This window comes from Ooceraea biroi, chromosome 2 (genome assembly GCF_003672135.1).
Source record: "Ooceraea biroi isolate clonal line C1 chromosome 2, Obir_v5.4, whole genome shotgun sequence".
NCBI lineage: Eukaryota > Metazoa > Arthropoda > Insecta > Hymenoptera > Formicidae > Ooceraea > Ooceraea biroi.
The window spans coordinates 6,077,504-6,102,089 of record NC_039507.1 but is presented as its reverse complement, the minus strand read 5'-3'; the positions used below and the strand labels follow the sequence as shown (position 1 = coordinate 6,102,089).

General features: G+C 39.8%; 5 protein-coding genes and 1 non-coding gene across 6 annotated transcripts; 3 read left to right on the top strand and 3 right to left on the bottom strand.

The window, feature by feature from the left end:
- Nucleotides 1–3,766: 3,766 nt before the first annotated feature.
- LOC113561416 (aminopeptidase N-like) lies at nucleotides 3,767–5,201 on the bottom strand. Its single transcript, XM_026967732.1, has 3 exons — nucleotides 5,121–5,201; nucleotides 4,280–4,710; nucleotides 3,767–4,076 (listed from the first exon to the last, which is right to left on the bottom strand). Exons 2-3 carry the CDS (start codon nucleotides 4,671–4,673, stop codon nucleotides 3,781–3,783), a joined length of 690 nt encoding a protein of 229 aa, XP_026823533.1. The 5' UTR covers nucleotides 4,674–4,710; nucleotides 5,121–5,201; the 3' UTR covers nucleotides 3,767–3,780.
- Nucleotides 5,202–5,350: 149 nt separating this feature from the next.
- Nucleotides 5,351–8,016, bottom strand: LOC105275395. The gene is made up of 5 exons (XR_003407552.1): nucleotides 7,767–8,016; nucleotides 6,900–7,381; nucleotides 6,160–6,655; nucleotides 5,773–5,956; nucleotides 5,351–5,700 (listed from the first exon to the last, which is right to left on the bottom strand). It is a non-coding gene; the product is annotated as an uncharacterized LOC105275395 (transcript).
- A 6,580-nt stretch (nucleotides 8,017–14,596) lies between these two features.
- LOC105275411 lies at nucleotides 14,597–15,187 on the top strand. Its single transcript, XM_011332218.1, has one exon. The coding sequence runs from the start codon at nucleotides 14,597–14,599 to the stop codon at nucleotides 15,185–15,187; it is 591 nt and encodes a 196-aa protein (XP_011330520.1).
- A 1,235-nt stretch (nucleotides 15,188–16,422) lies between these two features.
- LOC105275410 lies at nucleotides 16,423–17,392 on the top strand. The gene is made up of 2 exons (XM_011332217.1): nucleotides 16,423–17,100; nucleotides 17,243–17,392. Exons 1-2 carry the CDS (start codon nucleotides 16,423–16,425, stop codon nucleotides 17,390–17,392), a joined length of 828 nt encoding a protein of 275 aa, XP_011330519.1.
- An 885-nt stretch (nucleotides 17,393–18,277) lies between these two features.
- LOC113563659 lies at nucleotides 18,278–18,817 on the bottom strand. The gene has a single exon (XM_026975589.1). The coding sequence runs from the start codon at nucleotides 18,815–18,817 to the stop codon at nucleotides 18,278–18,280; it is 540 nt and encodes a 179-aa protein (XP_026831390.1).
- A 4,215-nt stretch (nucleotides 18,818–23,032) lies between these two features.
- Nucleotides 23,033–23,989, top strand: LOC105275409. The gene is made up of 2 exons (XM_011332216.1): nucleotides 23,033–23,719; nucleotides 23,768–23,989. Exons 1-2 carry the CDS (start codon nucleotides 23,033–23,035, stop codon nucleotides 23,987–23,989), a joined length of 909 nt encoding a protein of 302 aa, XP_011330518.1.
- The last annotated feature ends 597 nt before the right edge of the window (nucleotides 23,990–24,586 follow it).

Below are 24,586 nucleotides of genomic sequence, written 5' to 3'. Positions count from 1 at the left end.
CAAGGGCAGCGGGTCAGTCGATCATTCAACGGGATTATTCTGCCATTTCTTTCTTGTCTTTCATGTTTCATTCGATTGATGTTCACATCGCTCACAGGTTTTCCCTCATAGCGCAATTTTCGTGACAATATTCTGATATAACTTTATATTCGTGACATTGTTTTATTAAAAAACTTATTAAAATAACTCTCACAAGTTTATAAATTTATAGGTATGTGTAATCAATTATATATATTTATAGCTTTGCATATAATAGAGTCCAAACTGTTTTTAACTAATAAGTTCAATATAATCTTAAAATGTTTATATTATAGAATTAGAAGATATTCTCTACATTCTTCTAGTATTGTAATAGTTTTTAAAAGTTTTCTTTATACTTTCTAACAGTACGATGATTTATCGAAAGCATAAACTTATACTAAACTTTTTGCTATAGTTATAAATTAGTTTTGCTTTTTTGATAATCAGATATATTTATGCAGTTATATTCTCGTAATATGTCAACTTATAAAAACATTAAAAACAGACACAAATGAGCGATTAAAAAGATTGAAAATCTAGCTACTAAAAACAAGAAATTAAGAGAGAAAGAGAGAAAGAGAAACATATACATTCATGATGCTATTTTTATCCAAATATCTACTACAGTATTAAATTCATATCGCCACTAACACTGTATAAGAGTACTAAAATGCGCAAAAAATACGTTTCACGGCTTCCATCGCACAAAAGATTCTCACAAAGAAGTCCGTATACTCGTAAACGCATCTTTGAAAGCTCGCATTGCTCTCGTAGAGCTGGATGGGTGATGGGGAAAGTGGCACGAAAAATGCAGTCAATAATACTGAAGCAAGGACCGGTCGGGACTCAATATCACTCTGAGCAAAAGGAAATATAATGTTCACGGCGTGAACACTGATGCATTTTCTTTGATCGTGCATTGCGCTCATATCGCACAGTCATTTGCTTAATGAGTAAAAAGTAAACTGGAAGCGTCAACAGAGTAGAACGCGCGAAATTAAAAGCTACAAGCGCATGTGAGAGCTGCAGCTTCCCGCGGAACTTTCAAAACAACAAACGTAATGATATTACCAGTGTTCTGTACTGTACTTCGAGCGAAAGGAATGACGCGTTTGAAACTAATGCAATTTGTTCGTTATCGCAAGACGATATTACAAAACGAACGTTCGCGTAGGGTCGATATAAAAAGAGAATGGATCGCGTATCACCGGAGTGACTTTAATTACAACGGGTTTTCGAATCTTGTTGTAATCGCCGAGTTGCTGCGACTGCATCCGCGCGTCACGTGACGAAATTATATTGTTTAACCGAGTCCCTGTTAAATTAATTTCTGCTTTACTCATTTAATTTATCTGTTGGCATCGCCGACACAGACAAATTGACAATGGCCACGACCGGCTTTGTGCCGAGTCCGGGTTGCGCTGTGCAGTACGACGATTATTACGTTATTATCATTACGTTATCAATAGCGCAGTAATTAATAATTTTCGCGCGATCCACTAGTAATCAATTACATGTTGTTCAATGATTATGTAACTGATTAATGGAACCATAATGTTGTTTCGTTTAACGTCATTTTAACAATGTTCTAATCTTGCTAGCGCAGGATCACGTTGTCCAGCATTGACAGTTGTTCATTTCCGAAGATTTCATAATCTGCAATTTGCATTTTGAATGATAAGTAATAGAGCTTGAATTACGATAATGATGGAAATATTAAAGGAATTCAAGAATGATGATTGTTTTTGTGTGTGAGTTAAGGGGGCATGTACACCTAGGAGGGTCAAAAAATCGATTTTTGGATTTTTACATATTCATAATGTTTAATATTTCGAGAATGTCTTGTGCAAATTTCAGGTCAAAATTCCAAAAAATGACGAAGTTATTTATATTGCCTTGACAGTACATTGTTGGCGCCGCTAAGATGTTGTGGTTGGACCACGGCCCGTCCCTTCGGTTTCGTGTCTAGGTTTGTTGTGTTCTTCGGTATAACGGTATTGTATTGTCCCGCTGTAGCCTGTTTAGGCAACAGCAATGAAAGTTTTAATAATATAATTTGGAAAATAGCCTCAAAAACAGTGCACAGCGGTGCTATTATAGTAGAAATTGCTGCATACATAGCTGCTTGCATATTCAACAATGGTACGACTTCAATACAATATTACAAATAATGAGCATTATGGGCATTTCTCTCGGACCGAACGCACACCAATATGCTGCGCGCGAAGATGATCGCCGCATAGCGCAAGCCGAGGCACGCGCGCAGGAACAGACGAAAGAAGCGCGAATACGTCGCCGACAACAAAATTTAGACGATATTGGCATCGCATCTACTGCAGAGGACTTATATTATGGGCCTGGAATTGACGACTCTGTGCAAGTTAACAAAATTTCATGTTTTATTAACAAAAACATATGTTGAATATTCAAACGCGTTTTTCTCGAAACGACATTTTTCAAACTGGTACCAGAAATATCTCGAAAACCACTGAACCGATTTGTTTGAAATTTATAGGGGTTATTCTACACATAATTCTCTATCGCGTATCGTAGGGGATTTTTTTTAGGACTCATAGTTTTTTTGGGAGAGTGAGAAAACGAACGGATTTTGTCTTAAGAATCGCTATGTTAAATTTAAACACCCGCCATTTTGTCAAAAATCGATATTTTTGAAATCGGCTACGATACGCCAAAACTATTGTTATATATTTTAATATTCTATGCCATTTTTTGTTTCGGTTGATTTTTGACGAAGGTACATCTGGTACCGTTTTGGATGATTTTTTTCGGACTGCCTCTTCACGACGCCATATCTCCGACATTTTGCAATATTTTGTAATAAAAAAATCATGAAGCTTCTTCAAAGTGTATATTTTTAACTAAAAAAACCACAATTCGATAACTCCAACAGTTTCCCAGAAAAAATTCCAGAAAATTACTATATTTTCGGCCTCCTAGGTGTATATGCCCCCTTAAGTTATATACATACATATACATATATATATATATATATATATATATATATATATTTCTGGCTTCACTGATGTGAGTGGAGTGGGTGAGGCCAGAAAGCGTGCGACGATTCGCGAGACCATTCCCACCCCACCGCATGTTACAAAGCACGCTTTCTGACACCGCTGCCTCACTGCGCTACACGGTGAGATTGCATTATCTATCACCTGATATACTAGTCCACGTGCTACTGTGCTTGCTACCTCCCGTTCGTGGGCACTGCTATCTATTTCTTTATCATAAGTAACAAGTGATTATCTGTAATATAATATTTACAACACTACTCCGGACAATTAAAGTGTTTTTTTTTCCACACAATTCAAAACTAAAATTTTTGTTGGTTCCATCAAAATTTTTAATTTAATCCCCGTTCCACCCATGCAACAAAGGTTGAGGAACTAATCTTCATTTTAGTTTAAAAGTCTTTCAAAACTATACAATTCAATAACTTAATATTTAGGATCGATAAAATAGTTTCTCTGAGAAGTCGAGTTGTAAAGAATTATGAGGCTCACCCTGAAAGATCCCTCTTAATCTATAAACGCATACGTATGTAACGTATAAAACAGTACAGATTTTCTGCATTGTTTTTATTTACGGTTTTTGCCCATTGTACTTGATATTAATGAATATATTTCGATATTCTCTTGAGAATAATTCGTAAATTCCCTTCATGTAAATGTCATTGTACTATACTGATATTTTATACACTATGCACCTAACGTATAACATGCTTCTTACCAACTTTTAACTAAATGTATGACTAACCTTTAAAGTTACGCTCTTTTCAACTGGTAAGAAACTCGATATGTCTCTAAAAATTTGAAACATTGGATACCATGCTACGTAATCCCTCTCTCTGTGCAAATAGCTTATGAGATTCTGAAACGTGGTGTAAGGAATTACTCCACTCTTCACGAAATAATATGTGTCATCGATGATTTGAGCACGGTTAAGAACATGAATCTTCTCATATTCCTTAACTTTTAGATATTTTGCAATTAACTTTAAGCTCTTCTTATCGTACTTTACACGATAGTATCCTATTGCATAATAAATAACATTAAAAGAGGTATAATAAATAATATTAAAAGGTACCATCAATTAGATGCATAATTAAAGAATAAAGTAAATATGCATGTTGTAATGTACATCATTTGTGTGAGTATTGAAACTATATAAAATTGTAAAGAAGATGTGAAATAAACAGGGATCTGATTAGCAATTTGACCCACACATTTCTCACCTGTTTGTTGTAAGTTTAGTATGATCCACCCTTTTTTACTAGTAAGTCGGACAGATATTCCAGTGCTATTCTCTGGAGTTATCCAATGATGAGGGGTTGTGTCATTGAAGTCTAATTGCTCCCATGTAGTGAAAGTGATAGGTAACCAGTGACGTAGCACTTGGGCATTGCCTTTATCATCGATGTAAAATTCCTTTTCAGATTGACGTATGAATAACATGCTTCCATTTCGACGAATATGTACAATAGGATGATTATTTCGTGTTATCCAAGTCTCCATTATATCTTTCATGTGGGTATGGTTACTCAGTTTTGGATTCTTCTTGTTAACTTGCATCATACTCCATAAATAATCAGGACCCAGTTTTGGATTCGTCTTGTTAACTTGCATCATACTCCATAAATAATCAGGACTAAGTCAGTGATAGTAGCTAAAAATATAAATTTATAGTTTAACTTAGTTAATTTAAATTAGTTAATTTATGGTTTCAGATAATTAAAACTATATATAAGAAGCTATATATAAAGTTAGACATAAGTTATATTAAAATTTACAAATAAACTTTAGCCTACACATGTTCGAATAACATTGTACATATAACGTTATATAACAAGGAAAGATAATTTGTAATTGAATATAAAGAGTAAAGCCAACTCAAACATAATTATAAAAAACCTTTTCTATGAAAATATATACTTATTTTGTATAAAATTCTATATTTAATTCTGTAGCTTATATTGTTCGTAATCAAATAATAATGAGACATCACAATCACACGAAACTTATACCGTTGTGTTTATTATGTATCATCCTACTCTATTTACTCAGAATGTTACTCACTAGTATTTAAGGTAATTCTTGATAATCTCTTGAAACTCGTGGCCTATAATATGTTGTACCATTCGTAGTATGACAGGTGCTGTAAACATGTAGGTAAATGTATATGTAAAAGACAACTAGGTATTTGTAAAAGATGAATTTCTGTATTCAAACAAAACATATAATATTGTTGAAATTAAACACATTTAAAATACATCGTTATATACTATTTTACTTACATTAATATCTCTTAGATGTATTCTTTTTTAAGTAAAACATATGCTTTTCAAATATATTTTGCATAACAAAAGAGTTACATGCTAACAACAAGACATAAATACGATACATAGTAACAATTGATTACAAATAACTTTTCAATTTTCTTATATTAATTACTGTTAAACAATTACAGAGCGTCGCTTATTAATTTTTATTCTGGCCTACCTTTGACATAAATTGGAAAAGAGAAAAGTGATTTAATTTCGGATGACGTTTGTACTTCATATAAAAGAGGCTTCATAGTAGAATCTGTGTCGAGACGAAGACAGTCTTGTTGAACTTGAACCACGAACAAATCCAGTAATCGCCATTTCGAGAAACTCTATAAAGGAAAAGTTTATTTGACTGAATGAACCGAATGTTACTGAAGTTTGCGTTACTAATATAAAAGAACCTCATCGAGAATTTCCACATGAAGAAGAGCGGCAAGCCCTTTATTTAACCATAAGTGAGACCACTACGACGGTGTGATTGCATTATCTATCACCTGATATACCATTCCACGTACTACTGTGCTTGCTACCTCCCGTTCGTGGGCACTGCTATCTATTTCTTTATCATAAGTAACAAGAGGTTCTCTGTAATGTAATATTTAAAGCACTACTATATACATATGTAAAGATATAAAAAGTTTAATATAATGGTATATATAAATTCGTAATGATACTAATATCATCCAACTGTAATCTATCCATTTATTTTTCATTCAATAAAAATGTGATGAAATTTTATGTTAATTAATTATTAGCAAAACCTAATAATAATTTTGTTATCGATATACTTATAAAGAATGAGCCTCCATTTTGCGATGACATCCTCTGGTACAGCTGGAAGTGCAAGTTGATTTATATTGATATCAGTTAGAAGAATTTTGCAGTACCACTCAAAATTTAGGATCTTCTCAATCACAACATCTGAAAATTTCATCGAATTTTCCACGGGAGCTCTACTTAATATCGTATTGTCCTCATTTACTTTATGAAGTTCGCATGATGCAGAATATGACGTATATTCAGTGTGAGAAAAGAGGTATCTCAGTTACTACAAACATCAATTGGTAAGTAGATATATTAACTGCAATGAAAAAATTTGTCAAGCGCCATTCCTTTTTGTACTCAAGTCCTATAGATGTTGCATTTGGTAAGGCTGGCCATATCTTAAATCTCCTGTGATGATAGAATGTAAAGTTAAATGTTGTTTTAAATTCCGGCTCGTCCCAACATGGAAACCATTTTCGAGCTTCAACAGAGTTAATATTTGTTGCCAACCATCTATTCCTGTTTTAAGGACATTTCTAATATAATACAAGTTGTCAAAATAATGTTTTGAATAGAAGTATCAAGATGAGCAACATGCAAGCATGAGACAATCGCTCAAAATTTAATTAGTACTCTATAATAATACGTAATAAATATTATTGTACATTAATGTGTATTTTATATTAATCGATATTTTTAACAATATATTTTTAATAATATAGATAATTTAATAATTGAGCTGATACTTATAATCTTAACTCACCTTGTTGCAGGCTTGAATATAATTTTGAAAAAATCTCCTTCCTTTTTATCATCACCGATATCTTTACTGTAATGTATCGTTAAGGAATAACGTCCAGGAGATAGCTGGTCCTCGAAATAAAGATCAAGGACGTTCTCTTCCTTGGAGTGTTTTGTTTATAGGTTTATATGTCGTACCATTCATAGCCAACTTTATCGAGCTTTCTTCAATCGTATCGGGACTGTGTAATCTTATATTTGACGTTGATTTCAAACTTTCAACATCAATTTTGCATTTGCCACTTAAAATATCCAGCCTTTCAGAAATGAAATCCAGGGTGATATCATAATGTAGTGGCACTACATCTTTTGATAAACGATAACCAAGTTCCTGATATGATTTATTTTCGGTAGACCGATGTTCCCCTTGTATATATGTATCACAGTAGTAAACATTATACCACATAGAAAGTGTTGAAGGATGCACAGTTTTATTTCAAATATCTGTAACAGTTTATCAGAAAAAATTAAATAATAAAATTACAAAATATCGTATACATTCTTGTATTTTTATAAAAACATTATTTTCTTTCAATACTTTTTCTTTTTCGATAACAAACCATATTATTGATAATGATAATATCATTTTAGATCTTTAAAAGTTTTGCAGTTTGTATGCCACATCTGATAACGAGACAAAATTAAGCAAAATATATAATTCCATGTCAACTTACGACAAATAAATAATATACCATTTACTTTTTATATCAACATAATGTGCTCTTCTACGTCTTTCTATCTCTACTGTACTGCATTATTTGTTCTTTATCACTATATCTTATTTTATCTTAAAATGGATATAAATATATCAATTGTTTCTGGTAATTACCTGCATTTTAAAGTGTAACGATTTTAATGTAAGTAGAAATCCGTACAATTAGTTATTACTGCAAACAGCTCTTTACGCAAAAAGGATATCACTACACTATCTTACCACAACCAAGGAATACGAATATCTGAACTGATATTGAAATAGAAATAGTACGTAAACATGTTTAAGGCCACACATATAATAGCTCTATTAGCCGCTGACGTGTGAAAAATGTAAACAGATTTGAAGAAATATTTGGAAAGTTCGCAACCAACCTGTAACGAATGATTAGAGTATTATAGAGCGATAAAATTAGACATATTGAATACTCATAATAAATAAATTTATTAGACATTAATTATTACTAAGTGTGTGTGTGTGTGTTGAGTTGTGTGCGTTGATAAGTACACATTCAAGTAATAACGAGCAAAAGAAAATTGAAAAAATTCAACTAAATTATTTACATTACATTATTTATTGTAATGCTATATATCAAGTAATTGTTCATATCATTCTATTATATAATTCAAGCTCACTCGTACCATTTGAATTAATCGAATAGTAAAAAGTTCGTTATAAACTTATAAATTTAACCCCTATAACTATATAAATTATATTTTTAAATATTTTCAACTAGCTAATAACGTAAACATATTTTCGATGTATGTGTGTCTTGTAAATATGTTTTTAAATGTAATCTTTAGTTTCTAATTGTAAGACATAATACATAATTATTGCAGACCTCTCACGTATGATAAATATCAAAGAATAGTGTGGTCGCCGAAAATGCGCTTCCATTCGTCCTCGCCTGCGGAACTGTGCATTCAAGCGAGAATTCTTGCATCCAGGAGCGGCGTATATCGGCATCGTGGATGCACTCTTTGAAAGCCGACAGTCGGTTTCCTAAAATTTCGAGAGGTAATCTTGTGGAAAATACTTCCACCATAATGCGATGACGCGCGATTATCCTGACGAAATTTTATTTGCTTCTATTGACGCTCGGATCAATTGGCGGATTATCAAAAACTTTTCACGTCTCTCTTTGATAATCTTTGAAACGTATTAAGAGATGTGCATGAATAGCAAATGACGCAGAATTTGTTCATTCGGCAAGGGAAGAAAGAGAGAGAAAGAGATTCTATATGTATATTCGAAAACGTACTACTATATTTCTACTATACAATATAGATATTCCTACTATACAACAAATGTTACAAAACGATTATTTCATCAAATACATTCAAGTTTTCGACGAAATTTCTAGGCGATTCAATGATTTAGTGAAATATGTGAATTTTTATGCCGGTTGTTCTGAAGAATATTTAGAGGTATAATTTTATGGAAGCTACATACATTTCCTGTTTTACACAGATAAATCATTTTTGCTTTAACTGGCATTATAAAGTTGGTTCGAAATCGTATATAACTCGCAGAGTTTCGCCACGAGTTAGTAAAACCCAAGTCGATTCGTTAACAGAATTTAATCTCCAGGTAATACTCGATTTTCGCGTTTTCCTGAACAAAAGTTAAAGCGCGATTATAGTCGTAAGCGAGGATTAAGACGGTAAGCTTATAACGAAGGCGAAGCACTATAATTATCTAAAATTTGCCTGTACTTTCTCTCTTTTCTCTCTCTCTCTCTCTTTCTTTCTCGTGGCCAAGTGTTTAAAAAAACCGGTGACTTGTTAAGCATTTCTTAGTTAATTTCCAGAAACCAAACAATTCATACGAATTGTGAGATTTTCATAAAAGAATAAATCTTTAAATACATATATGTATATACATAATTTCAATATATACATATATATAATATTATATATTGAATATAATATTTATAAGTGGATTCAGTTTTCTTGTTTAAAAAATTATCTTTTTAAAAAAGATTTAAAAACGGCACCAAGTACATGGGCTATTATTTTTTTTATTGAATTTATTTGAATCTACATTTCTACAAAAGAATGATATAAAAAAATTGTACTGATTAAAAAATATATTATATTATTATCTATTATCTATACAAGCCAAATACCACTCACTCTCTGACTCATCAACGTGCAGCCCGAACCACTGCACCTATCGACTTGAAATTTTAAGGGTATATTCCTACTATCATGTAGGTGCTCACTAAGGGAGGGTTTTCCGAAATTCCACCCCTAACGGGTGAGAAGGGGTAAAATGTGTTTTTATTTAATTCTACACATAAATATCGCGGGCAAAGCCATGATGGGGGATGCTAGTATATAATATATATCAAAAATTTGATCTCTTTAATTGCTCTATATTATCTTATTATCGCGAACATTGCTAGCGTCGGAAGTTCATGCTGTATAGGTATTCTGCTGGGCGATAAAACATACTTCTATATTTTTGAAACGTGAAATTTAGCCATTTCGGTCTTTGGACGGAATATCTCCTGTAATAGAGCTTGTAGGATAAAAGAAATGTTTTTATAATGTAAGAGAACTACGGGCTATCGATTGAATTCACTTAGGAATCAACGGTCCAACCGTTGCGGAGATAATTATGGTAAAATAGTGCCTCTGCTTAATTATACGCTTTGCGTATAATATATATAGCATGTTATATAGAAGTCTGTGGTAGATATACACCGTCCATCTCGTTGCTTGTTTCTCAGTTGAGCGTAAACTTCGTGTAAGATACTTTATAAAATGTTTTACGTAACAACTTTAGATTTATAATAACTTTAATATCTTTGCATAAAATATATCCTCGACAATAGTAAACTAGAGTCACGTTTGGTTCACATTAAATTTCTCACAAAGTCAAATGCATAAAGTCCAGTGAAATATAATTTTTATTTGGAGATTTGCGTCTACATAATGTCAACGAACAATCAACGCTGAAAAATTGTTACATCTGCCTCCGATCGTCCGTCTACAGTAGACCGCGTGCAGATTGGTCAAAATGCTAAACGAGGCCAGCTGAAACCGCGCGCACGGCGTTATTCATTGCGCTTTTCAAGAGGCACGCTATATTTCTCGTCCAGTCAGACCCGGATTACGCGGAATGAACAGTCGAAAGCGACTCGTAGTACGGCGGAGCTTACTCGCCGTTACGACAAAACATGAAATACGCGTTAAGCCTTCGCGAAAATGACTTTGCGCGGGGAATACGCGTCATGTCGCCGTCGCCTCCTCCTCCTCCGTAAATAAGGAAGTGAAACGTTTCCGGTATAATGCACCGGGATAGTAGCGGTGCGCGATATTGCAGACGATAAATGCATCTCCGTGAGACGAGTTTCGGGGTCACGGGTTTTGAAACGGACGATAAATTTATGGCAAAATTATTTTCCCTTAAATCTCCCTTAAAATGGTCGTTTTTCGGCATTTACATGCTACACGGCGACAGAGTAATTGGAATTAAGAAAATTTATTTGCATTTATTATTATATTATTTGAAAATATTATAATAATTGGATTGTAAATACAAATACGTGCATGGCAATCGAATATAGTCACGCATTTAAATGCATTTAAGTATAAAAGTCTACAATTTAATTATAATTATTTTCGATGTTTTCAACATCTAGAAGTGAAAAAGACGTAATTTATATATGTGACGATACTGACGATACAATTATAATGTAAAGTGCCAACTTTTCATGATTCATTAAAAATTACATTTCATTCCTCTCGGAGAAAAATTTCAATTAATTAAATACAGAATCAATGATGCAGCAGATTGAAACTGTTACAGCTTAAAATGTAATAGTATTACATTACTGAACATTTCAGTTCGCATTAATTCAACAACATTACAAGTGGATGCTGCCCCGTGACGATAACCATTCGACATGTGAGTTCGTTCCGGTAACGAGGACTCCATTCACTAGTTGTGATGGTACGTGTAAAATCACGTTTATTTTGTTACATCTAGAACCGCTTTTATGCGCTATAGACATACTGTTTAAATATCGTTTAAATTTAAGTTTGACACTTGGGAGAGGTAGTTACAGTGTTCCAGAATACAGAATGAATCCAGCAAAATGGAAATTAATAAACGTTTCATTACACGTTTACGGAGATTGTCATTATGCACTACATGTTATGCGCGCTTGTTAATTAATTAATTTAACAATTAATACACTAACTTATTTAATAATTATCAGGTCAATTCGTGAATTGATATTTATTACGCTGATATGTTTATCATTATTAATTATTAATGTAAATAAAAGATACCAGTAAACCACAAAGTTCTCAATAAAAATCTTCATTTGTTAATCAATAATAATTCACTCGAAACGTTCAAACTACACTTCTCTCATTTTGTTCCATAAAATGCCTCGACAAAATGCAATACATATGCAATATATAGAACGTATGAACTCTCTCTCTCTCTCTCTCTCTCTCTCTCTCTCTCTCTCTTTCTCTTTCTCTCTCTCGTGGACTCGGGCGATGTACAGCAACGTTAATTTGCTACTATCGCTGTTATTGTCATGATGCAGTAACGTTGCTGCTGATCGCAATGCTTTCACGGGGAGCTATCAATATCTATGTCACCATGTATGTGAAGGCAGAATACGAGTAGATATTTAAAAACAGCGTTTTAAAAGCGAAAAATAATCGTCAGCTTCAGGATGGAATCCCCAGGACATTCGATGCAATAGCAATCCGCGTCGCGTGTCAGCTGCATTCGAAATGACGTATCAAAAAGAATCATGTCTCCAATCCGCGTTCTTACGCAGCGGGAAACGTCCTCGCGCGCGAACGTTGAGCGTTAATTAAATTTCGCGGCGTGCACAAAGAGTATAACGCTGGAAAGTATTATCAATGAACACGATAAGGGCGGTGCGCGAAGTGTATCGTGGACGCGCACATCGGATTTGAAATGTAAATCATGTACGTGCGCGTACGCATTAATGCATGATTAAATGTTAATACATTCGAAACGGAAACGAGAGAGACAGAGAGATAAAGAGAAAGAGAGAGAAGGAGAAAGAAGGAAGAGAGGAAACATTCAGAAATTAATACAAGCTCACGAGACTAATTCGTCGCGCATTTCCGGTTGTTAACGGTTCATTTATTAGTACAGATCAGCACGATGATACTGATAATTTCGGCGCAATATTTATGTATTTCTAGTAACGGCATTTACATAGTATATTCGTTTATTCATCGTATGAGTGATTTAAAAGAAATTCTGTTTCGTTAAGTGTGAATCGGCGTTTAATACTCTGTCTCTTTCTCTCTCTTTGTATAATAAGAATCCAGTTGCGAACGGTATTTATCTTTAGATGTGGCGGACATCAAAGGGGAACAAAAATGGAATCGGCTGAGAGAGCTGCGCGGAAATGAGAAAAATAATACGAATAGTAAAGAACTCGATTTACACGCGACATCTAATAAGTATGCATGTAATGGTTTGCCGGATGAACCGATAACAAACGTTATCGGATCATTATTAATCTCTCGGTTGCGTGTGTCTATAGAGAGTACATACACAATTTCCAACGGAGGGAAATTATCGTTAACATTAGAACAGCGTGAGGTTAATTGTGATTTATGGGAATAAAATCACGTTCTCTCTCTCTCTCTCTCTCTCTCTTTATGCGTGAAAGCGATCATTAATTTTATTTAAAACAATTGTTAAATTCGATATATTATAATTTAAACTCGCGATCTTGGTTTCCGAGAAACCAGAAAACAGAAAAATCTTGGATTAATTTATCAAGATTTCTAAAATTATATTATGCACATGTTAGATAATTAATAATTTTTGTACATACTTTTGAAATTTCGATACGAAGCGGAATTCTGTGCAATTAGTACTATGAGTTCGTTATACCTTCCTTTTATATGGCCTCGGAGAATCTTCGCAAGGAATTTAACGCGATTCGATGTGATTGCTCAGCGTAATTGCTATGTTGGATTTAATTACCATTTGCTGCTTTATTGGCATGTAGTATACCTGGACTATTTGCCATATTGGGAAACGGTAGATGTATCGCAAAGCTTCCCGTTTAGCTGAACGATCTAGAACACTGCGAATCGCGCGAAGAATGCGCGAGTGCTACTGATGCAGCAATGTGAATATTTTTCCGCGTAATTGCGCACGGTATGTTCAATCTTCCTATTGAAGTATCTCAAGCTAGATGTATACAAAGTAGACGTGCTTAATACCTTCATTCGTCTTCAAGCTTAACTGTGCTGCATTACTAGTATTTCTCATTTTCTTACTTCTCATCCTACCGCTACCTTAAATCTTAAATACACATCAGGGAAGAAATAAAAAAACCATGAGAGAGAACAATTTTTGTTTGAAAGAGTACAATTTGTATTCGCAAAATGCTCGTCGGGACAATGAAGTGCAACGACGCTCGTTGTTTCGTCGATGTTCACCGATTAAAATGGACACCGTGGTTTCGTATGAAAAAATGTTTATTTGACACTCGGTACACGAAAGACACACACGAGCGGTCGGCTCAGGGGCTGAGGCCTCCCAGGCGTCGCCGACCCACGAATCATCGCGGGTGCGCGGACCGATCGACTCAGGGGCCAAGTCCCCCCAGGCGTCGCCGATCCGCCGTGTGTGTCTTTCGTGTACCGAGTGTCAAATAAACATTGTTTCATACGAAACCACGGTGTCCATTTTAATCGGTGAACATCGACGAAACATTTGGTGCCTCCTGTGAGGTGTGAGCAAGCGCACGCCTCAGCATTCGCAGAATAATTACATTGGATGACCATTGGCAGTCCAGGACGTCACGCGACCCGCACGAGAGACGAGTCCGAGGAGCGGCGCACAGAGTAGCATTGCTAACGTTAAGTACACCAGTTACTGTCAATTCTTAAGTCGTTTGGTTATTGTCGCGTTTCGGTCAAGCCATGGCCGACAAAACTAAGCTTCTTACGCAAAAGCGGACATCCCTAAAGTCCCAAGTTACTAATCTATCTAACCTTGTGAATCAAGGTAGATTGGACCCTACCGCTTTAAGATTGCGGATGGCGCGTTTAACCGCGCTGTACCACGCGTTCGAGGATTACAACGATGAGCTCGCAATATTAGAACCCGACGGCGGGCATAATAACGAGTTGGTCAATATCCAGGATCGGTTTTATGCGATCGCGGGTAGGGTCGAAAACATCCTGAACGACGAGAGCGCGTCGAGTTCTAATGCTGGTACCTCGAGTAGTGGGGCGCAGCGCGATGACGCGGAGCCACCGACATCGTCGAGAAAGCGGCGTCTCAAATTGCCAGAGGCATCTCTCCCGACATTCGACGGAAAATACGAAAACTGGCTGTCCTTTAAAAATGCGTTTAATAATATGATAGATGCGCAAGCAGATTTAACGGATGTGGACAAGTTGCACTACCTCAGGTCAGCTTTGGTTGGTGAAGCCGCGAGTAAAGTAAGACTTTTTGCCATCGACGGGATAAATTACCGCAAGGCGTGGGAGGTATTAGAACGGTCATAGGAGGTTAAGCGCATTTTGATTTCCCGGCATCTCTCAGCGATCATGAATTTGCCCACCGTGGAAAGAGAGGAGACGGGTAGTTTATCCAGGATCGCCGACGATGCACAACAGCGTCGCTAAAAGCGTTAGGCGTGCATGTTGGATCGGAGATGCTCGTACACATCCTGGAGACTAAATTACCTAAGCGCACGATCGAGAAATGGGAAACTACCCTTGACAGAGACGAATTCCCGACAATCGATCAGTTGTACGAATTTCTTTATAAGACGGCGGTATGCGCGTCGCGGCGCGATAGATCAAAGGTGACCGAATCGCAAACGAGTCAGAACGCGCTCCCACCCAGCAAAAGGCGTAAAACTTAGGCGAACCAGGCGTTTATGCTAAGCGGCACGAATAATTGCGCGGCGTGCAAAACGAGAAGGCATCCCCTTTACTCATGTCAAGAATTCAAGCGAATGCCGGTACATAAACGCATCGAAGTTGTGAAGGTCGCGAAACTCTGTTACAACTGCTTGCGCTCTCATCGTGACCAGCCATGCAAATTTTCGGGTTGCACGGTCTGCCAAAAGCGGCACAACACATTGCTGCATTCCGACAAGTACGCGAATATGAGTAAGCCGGACGCAGCGAAAGTAGACGCGTCGAAGACGGACTGACACGCGGGCTCAACCGATTGCAGGGCGGATTTAACGATGATTTTCCGCGCAGTATCGCCTTAGCTATTGGCGAGTGCTTTAGTGGATGTTCGGGATCATAAGCGGCAGCTCATCAGAGGTCGCGCGTTGCTAGACACTTGTGCCACAGCTAATTTTATCTCCGATGGCTTCATTAAGCGTCTCAACGTACCCGTAATAGCGCGCGCACTTCCGGTCGGTTCTATTAATGCATTGAGCACTATATCTAGGGGTATCGTACGGATTACTCTGCAGTCGGTATACGACGGTTTTCACAAGGATTTAACTTGCTTGATCATGCCGACCATTGCCGATTCGATCCCTTCCGAGATTTTCCCACGGGCTTCCGTGGACATACCGGCGAATCTTAGGTTGGCTGATTCCGAATTTCACTTGCCGCGGCCGGTCGATTTGTTAATCGGAGCCGGAGCGACGGTTTCGCTACTTTCGATCGGTTAAGTTCACGTGCCGCATGAGTATGGCGACTTATATCTGCAGAAGACGTGATTGGGTTGGATCGTGGTCGGTGGTGCATCAACGGCGCGAGGGCAGGCGAAATCGATGGCGTGTCATCTTACCAGATTAGAAAGTCAGTTGGAAAGGTTCTGGGCTATCGAAGAGATCGACGTAGACAAGCCAAGATCAAAGGAAGAAACCGAATGCGAGGCGCATTTCAGAGAGAACGTTTTACGCGATAGCAGCGGGCGGTACGTGGTCCGTCTGCCGTTTCGCGGCAACGGCCAGCGTTTAGGTGAGTCACGATCCGCGGCACTCAAGCGTTTAGACTCGTTAGAGCGCAAGCTCGGTGCGAACGCAGCCCTCGGCGCTGAGTACGATCGGATATTCGAAGAATATCTGACCTTGGGGCACATGTCTTTAGTAGAGGATGATGGCGATGACGGCTATTACATGCCGCACCATGCGTTGTTAAAAGATTCGAGCAATACCACTAAGGTTCGGGTAGTGTTCGATGCCTCGGCCGAAACAAGGAATGGCATATCATTGAATGACGCGTTAATGGTCGGGCCGGTTATCCAGGATGCATTGTTCGTCCATTTGATTCGGTTTCGGTCGCACAAATACGTGATAACTGCCGATATTGAGAAAATGTATCGGCAGGTGTGGGTGCATGGCGATGACCGACGATATCAGCGCGTCCTTTGGCGTAGAAACGGAGTTATACGGACCTTCCAGCTCAATACGCTCACTTTCGGCGTATCCTCTTCGTCGTTCCTCACGGTCAGCGCGGTGCACAAACTCGGGGATGACGAACGGGCAGTGTACCCCCCTGGGCGCGGAAATTATTAAGTCCCACTTGTATGTAGATGATCTCTTATCCGGCGCCGATACTATCAAAGATGCTCGAGTCATTCGGGATCAGGTGATCGCGTTACTAGCGCGAGGAGGCTTCGTCATACGGCAGTGGGTCTCGAACGATGCGCGTATTATCAATGATCTGGACTCGCATCATCAACATGCGAATTTTGCATTCCAGGCGGACGCGTCTTTGAAAACTTTAGGTATAACTTAGGATGCTCGGCGCGACAAAGTGTACTATTCGGTGCACCCGAGTAGTGTAACTAAGCGGGTTCTGGACCACTTTTGGGGAGGGGGTAAGATCGGTCCTAACCCAGGTCAGTTATGACTCATGCGCGGTCCTAACTCAAGTCGGTTGCGGTCCCAACCAGGGGGTGAGGGGGGTATGACGTCACGAAGGGTCTGTTTATGACCCTGCGGCACTTTATCAGTCTTTATTTTAAGGATTATTATTTAAGATTATGTTTATTACATCGCGGCACTAACGCTATTTGAGCGCCGACACTTGGCTGCTGGAATGTTTGATATATTATAATAAGATGATGTAACGTCCTGCGGATAAGCTACGTCTAGTATAATATTTAAACTTTATCGTAACCTGCGTGGTTCGGATGATTGAGTGAATGGTCATATGGGTGGCCCGCCCCAGGTTCGATCCCAACATAGGTAAGTAATTTTACATTATATCTTAACAATATCTTATTATAATATGAACATATTCTTATACGACTGTATTCTTTCAGGACTTTTTTTGCTCGGATGTACGTTATGACATCATACTGGGTCCGGCGCCTCGTAACGCACTCCAGCGCGCGCGCGCCTACACCACACCACACCACACCACACACACACCACCACACACACACAAATGACGGTTTGAAAAGTATCAGGTATACTTTATCGGTAAAAGCGAACGGGAAAAAAGGAAATATGAATGGAAAAAGGAAGTAAAAAAATGACAACATGTTTTATAGATAACATATTTTATTTTTATGTTGAGACCACCAATTGAATATATTACCATTTAAGTACATTCTGCAAAGCACAATGTGTTTCTGACAACGCAAAGTATGTGTAACTTATTTAGAGATTGTACGTCTTAGATGATTTTGCGTACAACGTTGGTCAATGGACTATATTCAACCAGGCGATCGTGTATGATGAGACAGTAGGCGGTAGTATTCGCGGGTACATTCTCCTTGCACTCAAATTCCAATCGTACGTCCACGGTGGCACTCTTGACAGACTCGCTCTGTCGCGAACAATCGATGACGACGAAGGGGCCGCAAGATCCAAATTTGTCGATGGGAAGAAGCACCTCATCATGATTGCCTCCATAATACGATTTGTAAAACCGCGCGTACATATCATACAGGATGGCGTACCTCTTCTTGCCGAAATCGAGGTTCAATTCGTCATATGGATAAAATTCCGAGTTTAGATAAAGTTTCACGTTAGTTAATTTGCAATCGTCGAATCGAGTTATCGATCTCGTTATGTTATTCTTCCGACCAGTCTGCAACGCAAAGATGACGTATCGCGGCTTCTCGATTTGCGTTATTGCCTTGACGGTCCACGAATGCTTAGTCGTGCTCTGCAACAGAGGAAATTCATGCAGATCCCACGATCGGAAACCCATGTTGAGGTATAGTCCGCTCTCCAAGATTCGTAGCATCGACAGCTTATTTATCTCGTTCAGTTACACATGCGGCATTCGCCACTGTACTTTGAGTAATTCAATCTCAGGCTGGATCTCGACATCTCCCAGTAGACTATTATTGTCGTTGCGCGATCGTATCAGAATCAACTCATGACGAACGTTGATCACCACGTTTTTGTAATCCTCGCAAAATCCCAGCAGCATGCTAAGCGGTACGCAAAAGTTGAAGTGGCCCTCTTCGCTGTTTGAAAAATTCACGATATCCCATCCAGCATTCTTCAACATCCCATTCCTTGATGCCGTCAGAGATACATAGTTTTTCAGAGTGGAGGTTATTCCGGCGTTTCTGCTGCGATCAATGTCCACACCGTTGAGTTCGTAGCGAATCTCATCGAACATGAACGCTACGCAATTGTTCGCCAATACCACATGCTTATTCGCTACGGGTTTCTTTATCGTTAATTTACCCTCGACGTAGAGAAAACTCTTGCATGGTAACGTGTACAGATCCTGTTGCTGTATGGGTATTATTATCTCGTCGCTGTGTCCGAACGTCGTGTTGGCGAACGGGTTGTACGTGTGAGTCTCGATCTTGACGATGCGATCGTCGAAAACCGGCTCATCACCAATATTCAAAATGTCAATCATTTTTCGTGATTAGATATTTCGTATTCTGAATCCCAAAGATTTTAAAAATTCAACGTTCGATGCGGTGAGCTTCTTCTTCTTGGTGCTACCGGATGATTGGATGTAAGCGAATGTTGGTCTCGTAAAGATTGCGTTATTTCTCGCTTGCTTCGCTCCGCTCAATACGAGCATCTCACGTTATCGGCGTCGCACGTGCAATCTGACCGTGATCTCTTCTCCACGAAAGTTGAGCAATCGGCCGGCCTGGTCGGCAACGCGTATTGTTAGATCTGCAATGCTCTGTGCGATAATTGGCAGGTAAATGATCTGCGCAGGCCTTTCCGATATCTTATATCCCGATGACACGCTCGGTGAAAATTCGTGTATCGTGTGCACGCGTCTGCCATTGCTGTACGCACCCGTGGTCACGTTACACTCTACGCGGATAATGTTCACGTTGATGATGTTGATCGACGTGTCCGATTCGTGCCATTTTTGTGGTTGCAATATACGCTTCGACGAGAATCCCAGCAGCGATCCAATGTTGTTTGGTTTGCTAAAATTTATTCTGTAGACGCATTTGATTTCACTCCTCATCGTATTGTGATTAGCACGAAGCACTATCGGTGATTCTTCATCCGCGATCTTGTTGTTGTTACGGTGTTTGCCATCGCTGAGATGAACCGTGTGCCGTTTCTGTGAAATTGCACGTTCCAAAAACTCGTTTATGTCTCGCAGTTCGTACGCTCCCTCGGGAATCGTAATCTCCGTGTCGTCTTCGCCAAAGTAGAATTTATTGTTCGAAGCGTTCACGTTCGGTATCGTGTTATAAGTCTCAAAGTCCAGTAGACCGAGCTCGTAATCACCATCGCTCAAATCTATGGCTGGAAAGTAGTTTACCGCGAGAGTACTAGTCTTGTCGATCAACGTAAGTGTCAGCGACATGATGGAGAAACCATCCAACGAATACTGAGTGCCAATCGCGAAATGTTGAGATTTACATTCATATTGATCATCAACCGTCTGAAGACACTTTAGGCATATCTGTCCGCGGATGCTCTGATTATAGGGCTCAGGAATGGCTATTGAACGACTATCGAACAGCTAACGAACGACTTTCGAACAGGTACGAACGGATATCGAACGTGTATCGAACGTGTATCAAACGTGTATAAACGGCTCAACAACGGCTTTCGAACGTGTACGAACAGCTAATGAACAGGTCTCGAACGTGTATCAAACGTGTATAAACGGCTCAACAACGGCTTTCGAACGCTGGTGAACGGCTCAAGAACGGCTAACGAACGGGTGCGAACAGCTAATGAACAGGTCTCGAACGTGTACCGAACGGGTCAGAAACGGTAACGAGCAGCTTCTGGTTCAGTACAACCCATTGACCAACGTTGTACGCAAAATCATCTAAGACGTACAATCTCTAAATAAGTTACACATACTTTGCGTTGTCAGAAACACATTGTGCTTTGCAGAATGTACTTAAATGGTAATATATTCAATTGGTGGTCTCAACATAAAAATAAAATATGTTATCTATAAAACATGTTGTCATTTTTTTACTTCCTTTTTCCATTCATATTTCCTTTTTTCCCGTTCGCTTTTACCGATAAAGTATACCTGATACTTTTCAAACCGTCATTTGTGTGTGTGTGTGTGTGTGTAGGCGCGCGCGCGCTGGAGTGAGTTTACGAGGCGCCGGACCCAGTATGATGTCATAACGTACATCCGAGCAAAAAAAGTCCTGAAAGAATACAGTCGTATAAGAATATGTTCATATTATAATAAGATATTGTTAAGATATAATGTAAAATTACTTACCTATGTTGGGATCGAACCTGGGGCGGGCCACCCATATGACCACTCACTCAATCATCCGAACCACGCAGGTTACGATAAAGTTTAAATATTATACTAGACGTAGCTTATCCGCAGGACGTTACATCATCTTATTATAATATATCAAACATTCCAGCAGCCAAGTGTCGGCGCTCAAATAGCGTTAGTGCCGCGATGTAATAAACATAATCTTAAATAATAATCCTTAAAATAAAGACTGATAAAGTGCCGCAGGGTCATAAACAGACCCTTCGTGACGTCATACCCCCCTCACCCCCTGGTTGGGACCGCAACCGACTTGAGTTAGGACCGCGCATGAGTCATAACTGACCTGGGTTAGGACCGATCTTACCCCCTCCCCAAAAGTGGTCCAGAACCCGCTTAGTTACACTACTCACCCGATCGAAATCGCGGAGAAATTGACGAAGCGGCGTCTCCTATTGGACATCGCGAAAATTTTCGATCCGTTAGGTTTGTTAGGGCCGGTCATCTTGTACGCCAAGAAGTTAATGCAGGACATTTGGCGAGCGGGCGTGAGTTGGGATGAGTCGGTACCGCAAGCTATACATACTGCGTGGTCCGAATTTGTGCGGCAACTAGATGCGATTAATCAGTTCGCAATAGATCGTGGATTGCTGATGGATGGTGGCCGTAAAGTTCAGGTACATGGATTTTGTGATGCTAGCAGCGTAGGTTACGGTGCTGCCATTTACGTGCGCTCGGTAGGCGAACGCGGCGATGTCTCTGTCAGGTTGCTATGCGCCAAGTCTCAAGTCGCACCATTGAAAACGGTAACCATTCCGCGGCTTGAGCTGTGCGGCGCAGTGCTGCTGGCTTGTCTGTTTCTCGAAGTGAATCGCGTGTTACGGGTCCCAGAAGACAAAGGCGACTTTTTGAACCGATTCCACCGTTGTATTGCACTGGTTAAACACCTCTCCTCATTTGCTTAAAACATACGTCGCCAATCGCGTCGCAGAAGTTCAAAGTATCATTGGTGTTGGGCATTGGCGCCACGTTAAGTCAGAGGACAACCCCGCTGACGCGCTGTCAAGGGGTCAAATGCCTTACGCGTTCGTGCAAAATCGTACGTGGTTGTCGGGGCCTATATGGCTGGTTGACGACGAATGCGAGTGGCCTAGCCGGGATCTGAGCACTATCGAAGTGCCGGAATTGAAGAATTCGTGTTTGGTGGCTACACACGGCAATGCCGATATCCTAGTGCGATATGCTTCTTATTCTAAATTGCTCCGAGTCGTGGCCTATTGTCTGCGATTCGTGTCGAAGAATAAGCATTCGGGGTCGTTATTCGTGGAAGAAATCGACGAAGCCGAATTGCGCGTGTTGAAAATGTTGCAGGCCGTTTGCTTCCGAGAGGAGATCGAGAGCATCAAACGCGGTGATCCAACTGATAAAGGCAAGTTCTCTAATCTAAACCCATTCATGGATGATAGACGACTAATACGAGTCGGTGGGCGGCTTAGGAAATCAAATTTGGCTTTCGCGCAAAAGCATCCGATATTGTTGCCAAGTCGGCATCGCGTCACCGACAGCATCATCCGCGAAATCCACGAGAAATGTTATCATGCGGGTATTCAAGCGACGCTTTATGCTATTCGGCAAAGATTTTGGTTACTCGATGGCCGGAACTAGGTGCGAAAAATCGTGCGAAGTTGTACGCGCTGTTTTCGATATAAGGCGGTTCCCATCGAATACAAGATGGGCGATCTTCCGCAAGCACGGGTGTGCGAGGCAGCACCCTTCACGAATACCGGTGTCGATTTTTGCGGCCCGTTTTACATTAAAGAGAAAAAATACCGTAATCGGGCAAGGATTAAGGTATACGTATGCGTGTTCGTGTGCATGGCGATAAAGGCTGTGCATCTCGAAATCGTAAGCGATATGACTACTGAAGGCTTCCTCGCGGCGCTGCAGCGTTTCGTTGCTCGTAGGGGGGTGCCAGAGCATGTTTATTCCGATAACGGGACCAACTTCGTCGGCGCGAACAACCAGCTAAGGGAAATATACGCGTTATTTCACTCGGACGAACATAAGAATCGCGTCGCTGGCTTTGCCAGTAGCCACCGTATCGTGTGGCATTTCATGCCGCCGTTAGCACCACATTTCGGTGGTCTGTGGGAGTCTATGGTCAGGTCGTTTAAGCACCATTTCAGGCGAGTAATTGGTGATAGCCTATTTACGTTCGAAGAGCTGAATACTTTCGTAATTGAAATCGAAGGTATCCTGAACTTGAGGCCAATAACTCCTCTTTCATCCGATCCGAACGACTTGCTAGTATTGACGCCTGCTCATTGCTTAATCGGTAAACCGGTGACGCGCCTACCAGAGTCTCAGTTAACCTGTGTTCCAGACAACCGGCTCTCCGCATGGCAGCACATAACAAAGGTGCGGCAGGACTTCTGATCGCGGTGGCATCTCGAATATTTGAACGAGCTGCAGAGACGGTCCAAATGGACCAAGGACGGTCCACTGATCACGACTGGCACCATCGTACTCATCAAAGATAAGAATTCGCCTTGCGCCCAATGGAACTTGAGCAGAGTTATCGAGGTTCATCCAGGCGACGATGGGGTGACGAGGGCCGCTACCGTCAAAACTGCAGGCGGAACGGTCAAGAGGACTACGAAGCTCCTCTGCCCGCTGCCGGTCGAATGACCGCTCTAATGCGATTCTCATTATGCGTTACACGATTATACACGATTGTGACACGATTGTACAACCTCGTTTGTAAGATTATCACATGGCCGCAGGGTCATTATGCGACAGTTGATCGATGCTCTCTCAACGGGGGGAGTATGTCGGGTAGAAGCCGACCGTGTGTGCACACATGCGTATTCGAATATTATTACATTATATCTATATGATATCAAATGCGAAAGATTGAACATGCGAAGGTGCTGGACGCGGCGCCGGATAGCCGAAAGAAACAGTCAACATAAAGGAGGGTAATAAATTACCCTTCTGGACACTGGCGGCACGCGCTTTGAACGGTCTAGCGGCGCCGTTGTAATCGACGCCGCGGACTTCGCGGTGTTTCGGATCTAGCGACAAAGGAACTCTTCACGCCCATCGCTCGGTTCGCCGCCCGCGATGCAAAATTCGCATGCTGATGATGCGGTCCAGCACCTTCGCATGTTCAATCTTTCGCGTTTGATATCATATAGATATAATGTAATAATATTCGAATACGCATGTGTGCACACACGGTCGGCTTCTATCCGACACTCGTGGACAATTAATAGTTTGCAGGTC